Raw genomic sequence first — 11042 nt, forward strand, 5'->3', positions numbered from 1 at the left:
AGTGTTATTCTAGCAAAAAAAAGTGTAATTTTAACAGAAAAAAGTGTAATTCTAACAACAAAAAGTGTAATTTTAGCCGAAAAAAGTGTTATTCTAGCAAAAAAAAGTGTAATTTTAACAGAAATAAGTGTAATTCTAACAACAAAAAGTTTAATTTTAGCCGAAAAAAGTGTTATTCTAGCAAAAAAAAGTGTAATTTTAACAGAAAAAAGTGTAATTCTAACAACAAAAAGTGTAATTTTAGCCGAAAAAAATGTTATTCTAGAAAAAAAAAGGTGTAATTTTAACTGAAACAAGTGTAATTCTAACAACTAAAACTGTAATTTTAGCAAAAAAAAGTGTTATTTTAGTCGAAAAAAGTGTAATTCTAACAACAAAAAGTGTAATTTTAGCCCAAAAAGTGTTATTCTAGCAGAAAAAAGTGTAACTTTAATGGAGAAAAGTGTAACTTTAATGAGTATAAGAGAAAAAAAAAGTAAATCTAAACCAAAAAATAGATCTAAAATCTAAAATTTGAAAAATGTAACAATAATATAAGATCTATTTACTAGATCTAAGATTAAAATAAAAAGATCTCACAAAATATGAATAAGATCTAATAAAAATTTATAAACGAAATTTTTTAAAAAAAAATGTGTAACAAAACAAATTTAGAAGGAGGGGTATGAAAGAAAAAAAAAACCATAACTACATCATAAAGGAGAACAAAAAAAGAAAAAAAAAAGAAAAAAAAAAAGAAAACAAAACAATAATAATATCAACCAAAGTGGTTGACAGTCGACAAACACACTATTTAAAAAAAAAAAAAATCAACTACAAACAACAACAACACGCTAACATCAACGACCAGCTAACGAAATACCCACAAAATCTGGAAAAACGAGATGAAGAACTCGAAATCTTAAATTACCCCACTTTACCACCATTAAAATCGTAAAAAAAAAAAAAAACAAGTAGATCTTAAATAAAAACGAATCATGGTGAAGGGGACAAAGATAAAGAAAAATATGGAAGGTGGTGGCGATCTCGGGGTTAGAAGAGGCGGCGTGACATGCGGCGATGAGGGGAAGATGGTGGGTGGAGGAGATGAGAAGGTGGCGGCTGTGGGGTTTGGTGTTGTCGGTGTCATCAGAGGAGAAGGAGGGTGGCGTCGGGAGGAAGGCATGAGTCGTGGACGTGGTAATGAGGGGCGTGAGTAGAGGAGGTGGTGGAAGTGCGGTGGTGGTTGTGGTGGTGGGTTGTCGTCAGGTGGAGAGGGCGAGATAGGTGAGGCTGTGAGTGGTTGGTGGTTGGTGGTCGTGGTCGTGGGGTCGGATCTGAAGTGGTGGGAGGGCGGGTGTTGTGGTTGTGGGGGGATGGAGGGTGGGTGGTGGTCGTGTGGGTATGGGAAGGTGGGGTGTGGGCTGGTGGCGGGGTAGGAGGCGTTGTGGGGTTATGGAGGGAATTTTTTTTTTTTAGATTTTGAATTATTTGGGTTTGTTAGGATGAGAGAATTATTTGGGTTTGGAATTAATTTGGGTTTTAGAGAGAGAGTAGAGAAGTGAATTGTGTGAATGAGAGAGAAGTTGGTGGAAAAATAAAGGTTATATAGTGGATTAATATTTGATTAGTATGGATTAGTAAAGTAGAGAGGGGAAGTGTTTTATTAGGCATTAATCATCCTTTTTTGCTTCCAATCTCAACCCTCCATCTTCCTCATCCAATGGCTATAAGGAGGACTTATGGACTCAAATGTAAGAGGTGGACTTAGATGATCTTATTACTATATATATATATATATATATATATATATATATATATATATATATATATATATATATATATATATATATATATATATATATAGGCAAGATCCTATGAGTTTGACATTTTTCGTGAGTTTCCCCCGCATATATAAGCAAATGAGTTGACAAAACCCAATTATCAAAATTTGAGCCGTCATAATTTTCCCAGCTCTTTCTCTCTCTTTCTCCCCCTTTCTCTCTCTACTGATCAAACACTCTGTTCATCAAAAAACCACGCGAAATTTTTTCATCAATTCTTCAAATTTTGATCAACAAATTCATCAGTTCTTCAAAATTTGATCAACAATTCATTCATTATTTTGATTTTTTCAATTAAAAATATCAATTTGTTCGTCAATTTTTCGAAATTTGATCAACAATTCTCCGAAAACCCTAATTCTTCAAATTCGACTGAAGGTATTGATATTTCTTCCGATTTCTGATTTAATAATCGAATAACTTCGTAATTGAATCAAATAACAAATTCGACTTGATTTACGTGTTTTTTCCATAAATTTCACTTCAACGATCTTTGAATTCGAACGATCAAATGCTTACTCTGCTTGATAATATTGCTGATAATCAAACAACGATGAATTCAGGTGTAAATTTGTGACATAATGCTGATATAATAACTGTTGTTATTAGGTTGATAAGTTTTTTGTAAAAATTACTGATTGCATGAAGATTGTTTTCATATTGTTACTCATTTTGTCATTATAATAACAATAACAACTACATAATATAACAATAATTGCATGTAGGTTTTCATTCATGATATCATTCAATATCTAGTATTTGAATAACTGGATTACAATAATACAATAACGCCTTTACAAGATTAAAATAGCTTTGATATTACATTAAAATAATCGTGTGCATTGTGGTGGACTAGGCTACCAAATTCACTAAAACCCTCCCCCGATAGAATAATTGCATTTGTATAATACAATAACTGCATTATAACGTTAAAATAATTGTTGTAGCAGAGATTGTTTTTTTCATAATAAATACTACTTTATAGGATCTGACAAAAAAATCCTTACAATAACTACTCTTTAATAATGAAATAACTTTAATACTACATTAAAATAACTGTGTGTGCATTGTGGTGGACTAGGCTACCAATTTCACTAAAACCCTCCTCTCTCTGATAGAATAATTGCATTTGTATAATACAATAACGCATTATAACGTTAAAATAATCGCACAGTGAGCGAGATTGTTTTTTCATAATAAATACTATTTTATAGGATCTGACAAAAAAAATCCTTACAATAACTACTCTTTAATAATGAAATAACTTTAATACTACATTAAAATAACTGTGTGTGTATTGTGTTGGAATAGGCTACCAATTTGACTAAAACACTCCCCTCTCTGATAGAATAATTGCATTTGTATAATACAATAACTGCATTATAACGTTACAATAACTGTTGTTGCAGAGGTTGTATTGTTTTGTTTTGTATAGAATCTAAGATATTGAAATTAATAATACCATAACAGTTCTCCTGTTTTAATGTTTCCAGGCATTGAAATTAATACTACCAATGCAACAACTTTTTCTACACCTACTGTTGCGTCTGAAACAGGAGAAAATACTATCCATAATCTGGGATTGAGATATACTCCAGGTGGCAGTGAGGAGTGGAATAGGATGGTAGAAAATGGTTTCAAACTCGCTCTCGGGGTTAATGTTTGTAAAGCTGGAGGAGGCAATAGAGTTTTACAATTTATATGTTGTGGCTTGTGGTTTCATACCAAGAAAGTACACACAAACAAGATTTCGTGATGGTTTGATAGACAAAAAATCAATGGTCTGCAACAGACATGGATTCAAAGAGGATCGCAAAAAACTCAAACCTATTGTTGAATTTGAAAACACAGAAGAGAAAAAGAAGAGGAAAAGATCTGAAGAGCCAAAGAAAACAAAAATAACAAGATTTGGTTGCAAGGCAAAAATACAGTTTTGTGATGTATTCAATGACCTTAAGGAGCTAATAGGGTATGCTATTGATACGTTTTATGAAGGTCATAATCACAGACTCTGCTCACTCAAAGAACGGGAATTCCGGAAAAACGTAAGAACACTTAACCTTTACATGAAGCAGACAATTGTTAACAATTGTATACTCAACATCGGGGCTACCAAGACATTTAGAATTATGGCGGAACAATCAAATGGGTATGCAAACATTGGTGCATCTCTCACAGAATTCAAGAACTTCAAAAGAAATATTAAATGTTATATAGGTGACAAGGATGCTGACATGATTCTCGATTATTTAAACGCGCTTTCTGAATCACAAGATGGCTTTTACTATGCTTATCAAGTTGATGAGGATAATTGTTTGGCTAAAATCTTTTGGGCAGATGCACAAGCAAGAATGAATTATTCCTTATTTGGGGACACCATCACCTTTGATCCTACTTACGATACTAACAAGTACCACAAGGCCTTCACCCCATTCACTGGTGTTGACAACCACAAAAAATCAGTGACTTTTGATGCTGCACTTGTCGATCATGAGAACGATGGGTCATTTATTTGGGTGTTTAAGAAGTGCCTTGATTGTATGGGCAACAAGGAACCTCAGTGCATTCTTACTGATCAAGATCCGGCATTTAAACTCGGGGTGCGTTCTGTATTCAAGAAAGCAAGACATCGCTACTGCATGTGGCATATAATGAAAAAACTTACCGATAAAGTTAAGTCACAGATTTGTAAGGAGACTGACTTTGTTGAGCGGATATGTGGAGTTGTTTGGGATACTGACTTGGAACCCATTGAGTTTGAAGAAAAATGGACTCAAGTGATTAATGACTTTGAGTTGAATGATAATACTTGGTTGACATACATGTATGGCAAAAGGCATAAATGGATACCCGCTTTTTTAGGGATTTGCCTTTAGGGCGCCTTTTGAAAACTACACAAAGATCGTAGAGTCAAAACAGTTATTTCAAAAGATTTGAGAGCATAGATGGCACACTTGTAGAATTTTGGTTGCGTTTTCAGAGTGCAATGGAACAACAACGCTATAATCACAGATTTCTTGATGCTGCAAGTGACAGCACATTGCCACAGGTTTCTTCTAAGACAATGATTGAGAAACATGCCTCTAAAATCTACACACATACTGTTTTCTATGAGTTCCAAGAGCAAGTGCAAATGGCTCCCTGTTCGTGTGCCGTTAGGAGGTTTTCTGAGCAAGGAAACATGCACATTATAAATGTTGAAGATGCCTACGGGAAGCATAGAATATTTCAGGTTATTCAATTTTATAAACATAATTGTCTTTTTACTTTAACATACAATAACTGTGATAAAAGAATACAATAACCGTGTTTTACCATTAAAAAAACTGAAGGACTTCTACCTTGGTGTTAATTGCTAGTCTGCATAAAATAATTCATGTTGAACTATATAATAACTATGTTTGCCTTTTAAAATAACTACACTGTAATGCAGGTTGCTCACAATAATGAATCAAAGAAAACAACATGTACGTGCAAGATGTTTGAGAGGAAAGGAATCCTTTGTAAACACATTATATGGATTATATCAGGAAAAGGACTGCAAAGCATACCGGAGCAAAGACATCGAAACCAGATGGACGAAGAAATCATATAGAAAGCCTTTGTATGGACTGGATGGAAAGTTATTGCAAGACTACGATCCCACTTATTTGAGAAAGTTAGAATTATCAAGGGTATGGTTAGAGTTTTATGCAACAATAAGTGTTCTTAACTCGATGCCTGAAAATCAAATCAAGGAGCTAAGTTTGATGCTTTTACAATTCCGAGAGAAAATAAATCCAACCAAAGAGAGCTTGACAAAGGATCAAGAACTGGAAATGCTCTTAGGTTGTTCAGCAAAATCAAATATTACTGTTCTTCCACCAAAAATTGCAAAAAACAAAGGAAGCGGCAAGAGAATGAAATCAAACAAGGATAAGGCAATTGAGAAGGCGAGCAAACCGAAGAGGCTATGTAATAACTGCAAACAAATGGGACACCATGACTAGAGAAACTGTCCAAATCCGTTTGTTGAGCATGCTTTGGAGGAAGAAGATGAAGAGGGAAATGAAATGGAGGATGAAGATGAAGAAGAAGAAGAATGAAAAATGCATTACGCTTTAAAATAATCAAGATTACGTTTTAAAATAATCCATATTATGCTTTACAATAACCGCAAGATTGCAAAATAATTGTGTTAGACTTTTTTACAAATAATCAGGGGTATACTTTACAATAAGTGTGTTAGACTTTTACAATAATCAAAGTTATGCTTTACATTAATTGATGTTGAATTTTTTTGCAATTGTTCTGATTTTGTTCATTTAATAATACCTTGCGCTATTACAATAATCATGTGAAAACTATACAATAATCACAATTATGCTTTACAATAATTGATGTTGAGTTTATTTGCAATTGTTCTGATTTTTTTCCATAAATATATTAATTTGATAATGCTTTACAGTAATTGATAATGCTTTACACTTGCCAATTTGTTACAATAATCAAGGATATGCTTTAAAATAATTTGGGAAGAGCTTTATAATAATCAGATACATGAGAGCTTTAAAATAATCAAAGGTATGCTTTAAAATAATTGGGCAAACGCTTTACAATAATCAGCTACATGAAAGCTTTAAAATAATTGCATTTGATCATTTGAATAACTTAATAATCATGTGAAAACTATACAATAATCACAATTATGCTTTATAATAATTGATGTTGAGTTTATTTGCAATTGTTCTGATTTTTTTCCATAAATATATTAATTTGATAATGCTTTACAGTAATTGATAATGCTTTGCACTTGCCAATTTGTTACAATAATCAAAGATATGCTTTAAAATAATTGGGGAAGAGCTTTACAATAATCGGATACATGAGAGCTTTAAAATAATCAGATGTATGCTTTAAAATAATTGGGCAAACGCTTTACAATAATCAGCTACATGAAAGCTTTAAAATAATTGCATTTGATCATTTGAATAACTGTCTAGAGATATTACAATAACAGCTTATAGGCATTACAAAAACACTATCTTGTTCAGTCAATCAATAACAGCTACATCAAATTTGTTCAGTCAATCAATAACAGCTATCTAAACATTAGATTATCCAACAAATCCATCTAGAATTGTTTGCTAAATCCATCTAGAATCAATCAATTGTTCTTTTATGTGTTTCGCCGAGAAGGACCAGTAACGGCTGTTGTTTTAATCCTTTTCCTCCCTGATCTTCTGTCTTTTAAAAGTTCTTTCTCTACTTCCAATATACTCCGCCTCAAAATTTCCACTTCTTCCAAAAGAGACGCTCTTGACTCGTTGACATCTGACATCAACAAAATAGCCACCATCTCAAGCCATACAGGAATCCTCTCAACTTTCTTCTTAACCCCATACAATCCTTGCTCGTGCTTCCCTTCATATATGAGCATGTGAAACATGGTGAAAAATCCCGATTCCTTATCAGCCTTGACATTCGCTTTCCATTCAAAATCAACATTCACGAATGTAAATGAGTTAATGAGAACTCCTTCTTTTGCTGTTTTCCTTGTATCCAAAAAGTCAGAAAAACAATCAACCTACAGCATGTACAAACAAAAAAAAAGAATTAGAAAGTACGACTATACAATAACAAATTTAAAACAATACAATAACTTTGTTACAACAATACAATAATTCTGACTGAAAATAGGATTTGTATATGATCAGGAGTTAGAAAAACGTACTGCAATCTTTGCAAGTCTGTAAAAATCGGAATTTTCCCAATCTTTATGCGACGTATGGTCCAAAGACATCAACCGTCTTGTTCATAAAGTTCACACAAACACAAAAGTAGTACTTCTCTAAAGACAATGGGATGAAGACAAGGTCCACATCGATCTCAGAGTTTACAACATTTTCACCTAAGAAATAGGACCAAAACCGCACAACCTTGTCTTTCTGGTTGTCAGTTACAGCATCACTATCCCCTCCTTGCTCTAGAATTTCTTCAAATATTCCCTATAAATACCATAAAAGTGTGAAGAAAATTGAAGATAAATGATTAAACATTCTACAAGAATTGCACAATGAAAAACAGATCATACCATATGTTCTCGTCCCAAGAAACATCATCATCAGCGCTTCTTTCTCTTTAACCTCCATGAAATTCAAGACAACCGACCGTGCAAATATTATGCGCAACTCGGTGTAATTATCGGGCTTCGTAGAAAGAATATCGACCTATCCAAGATAGCATTGCCCGAAAAATAAAAGTTCAAAGTGCAAAGGAATAAAAAAAGCTTAGTAATATTTCAAAACAATATAAAAAAAACTACACTCTGATAATAATCGAGTTTTCATAATACAATAACTATGTTAATGTAATACAATAATCGATTATTGTATTACAATAACATAGTTATTGTATTATGAAAACTCGATTATTGAAACTTGTAAAAAGATAGAATAATTGAACTTGTATAATACAATAACGCAATACAAGATAGAATAATCGAGAGAAACTTGTTTCTCATTGGGTTTGGAGAAAAAGGAACATACTCATTTGCAAGATTTTAATCATCCAAGAAACAATAATCAACAACTTGTTTCTTCTTGCTTGGCATGGCACGTGTATATCTCATTGTTAGCCCTCATAACTTTTGAAACAACAACAAGATTTGTATCCGCCTTGCCACGCTTTATTGAGCAACCAAGACCATCAGAGTTCGGTCTACTACCTCGGCCTGATCTAATCATCCCAGCGCTCATAGGTGTATCAGGCATACTCTTTTTCCCAGGCCCCGGAGTACCTACACCATCATCCGGTTCCTCTGCCATAACCCTAGCAGCTTCCAAAGCATCCGCTTGCCCTTGCCGCTTCAACCGACCTAGCTTACGCTTCTCAAGCAAAAAGTGCAAAAGGTGCCTTTGCCTTTGTAAAATCATCAACCAAATCCAACAACTCTTTCCTAATTTTGTTGATATCGGCTAAAACCAAGATGGTCGCTATCTCAGCTCTATATATGATCCTTTTCAATGGGTCATGCAACTCTGATTTGAACAACTTCCCAACATAAAACATCATATGAATCATGACAAAAACACCACAATCCAAATTCTGGGACCCTTCCGATTTCCACCCAAAAGCAACATTTACAAATTTGAAATTGCAGACCTCACTGCCTCTTTCAAACCCTTTCTCGACAAGAAAACTACCAAATATTTCAACCTGGTTACATTTTTAAATCAAAATTCATCACTCAAGAACAAAAAACATAACTAAAAGAAGTAGATGAAAACAAAAACTTATAATAAGGTACATACAATAGAGTTGGTAGCCAACACCCAGATACTATCTTCAAAATCATCATATACACGATTGTCAAGATAGTCCACAGTCTTCCCCACAAAATTAACAACAACACAGAAAAAATGATCTCCAAAATGAACAGGATAAAAACCTGGCATGATAAAACAAAGAACATAAACCTTTGTTTGTTCTCAACGATAAAATAATCAACAAAAGAAAGAAATAAGAGAAAGGATTGGAAAAATTACCAAATCGGCACCAATGTCAAGAGAACCTTCATTGCTCTCAATGACAAAGTGTCCCAAGCATTACAAATTTCCTTTCGTATAAATCTTTCTCATCATCAAGACTTTGATAAGCTTAAACAAAGAAGCCTATGAAAAATATTACCACACTATAAGAGAAAATGAAGTATCACAATTTAAAAACTTGGTTAACTGAATACAATAACTACTATTCTGCTTTACAATAACTAACACAACAATAACAGCTTTCATAATACAATAATTGAGTTTTCATAATACAATAACTATGTTATTGTAATACAATAACATTGTTATTGTAATACAATAATCGATTATTGTATTACGATAACATAGTTATTGTATTATGAAAACTTCGATTATTGTAACTTGTAAAAAAGATAGTAGAGTTTTCATAATACAATAACTGAGTTTTCATAATACAATAACATTGTTATTGTAATACAATAATCGATTATTGTATTACAATAACATAGTTACTGTATTATGAAAACTCAGTTATTGTAACTTGTAAAAAAGATAGAATAATTGAACTTGTATAATACAATAACTGAAATACAGTATTAGAATAATCACAGAAACAATAAACAAAATTGAAGAATAGGAAAATTGAAGAATAGGAAAACTGCTTTTTAGCCGAATAAAATAACAAATAATATACTTTACAATAATCAAGTAACTACAATAGAATAAATGTCATAACCATTGTAAATTTACTGATACAGAAATATATAAAAATAATTTCACATACCGAATGACTTGTACAAAAAAAACTGAATTACGAAAAGATACAAAAATGAAAAAACCTCAAGAAAAGAAAAACCTCAAGAAAAGATACAAAAATGAAAAAATGAATTACGAAACCCTAAATTATGCGAAAACAATGAAAAAATTTAATTTAACAACAAAAACAAAACAAATTAAACTATATACTAAACAAAATGAAGAATAAACACAGCAAACAAAAGAAAATCAAGTAGAAAACAAGAAGAGGACAAATGCAAAATCAGCGGAAAAATTTAGAAGGACGAACAAATTGAGTTCATTGATTACCCGAGAGAGAAACCGAAAATGGAGTAGAAGGACGAACAAATTGAGCACAATAACTGAAGTTCAATTGACGAGAAGCACGAACGAAAATGGAGAACAGCAGAAACTGACGAGAAATGGAGAACAGCAGAAACTGACGAACGAAAATATGAGAGAAAGAGAGAGAGAGAGAGAGAGAGAGAGAGAGAGAGAGAGAGAGAGAGAGAGAGAGAGAGAGAGAGAGAGAGAGAGAGCGAGATAGAGAGAAACAGCAGAAACTGACTGAGAAAAGTGGGAAAAAAAGAAGTTCAACTGTCAAAATTTGCTTTATATATGAGATGTAAAATTAAATCTCAGCCACATATCTTATGTTAGATGAATGGTCCAGATTTAGAGGGGTAACTCACCAAAAGTACCCTAACTCATTTGATCCTATTTCTATATATATATATAGGGTCATGACCCGGTGAGAACCACTACTATAATGAAAACCGTGAGAACCCTCATTAAATCTTCACCAAATCTTGTTTCGAAAGTTTTGATGACTCATTTATCATTTGTTTAGTTTATTCAAACACAATATTTGGTGTAACTAAATAAAATTTAGTGATTTTATCAACAAATATAAACTTAATGAAAAACAAATATA

General features: G+C 32.7%; 1 protein-coding gene across 1 annotated transcript; it reads left to right on the forward strand.

Annotated features, from left to right (window-relative positions):
• The first annotated feature begins 977 nt into the window (after window positions 1-977).
• LOC141595476 (protein FAR-RED IMPAIRED RESPONSE 1-like) lies at window positions 978-5812 on the forward strand. The gene is made up of 5 exons (XM_074415442.1): window positions 978-1179; window positions 3317-3555; window positions 3755-4600; window positions 4804-5055; window positions 5354-5812. Exons 1-5 carry the CDS (start codon window positions 978-980, stop codon window positions 5810-5812), a joined length of 1998 nt encoding a protein of 665 aa, XP_074271543.1.
• The last annotated feature ends 5230 nt before the right edge of the window (window positions 5813-11042 follow it).

Source organism: Silene latifolia, chromosome 8, assembly GCF_048544455.1.
Source record: "Silene latifolia isolate original U9 population chromosome 8, ASM4854445v1, whole genome shotgun sequence".
Lineage (NCBI taxonomy): Eukaryota > Viridiplantae > Streptophyta > Magnoliopsida > Caryophyllales > Caryophyllaceae > Silene > Silene latifolia.

Excerpts from the sequence above, each read along its gene's own strand:
- LOC141595476 (XM_074415442.1), top strand. The coding sequence starts at position 978 with ATGGTGAAGGGGACAAAGATAAAGAAAAATATGGAAGGTGGTGGCGAT. Across the intron at positions 3,556-3,754 it reads TGTGGTTTCATACCAAGAAA|TTTTGTGATGTATTCAATGA; the intron begins GTACACACAAAC and ends GCAAAAATACAG. Across the intron at positions 4,601-4,803 it reads TTGAAGAAAAATGGACTCAA|AGTGCAATGGAACAACAACG; the intron begins GTGATTAATGAC and ends TTGCGTTTTCAG.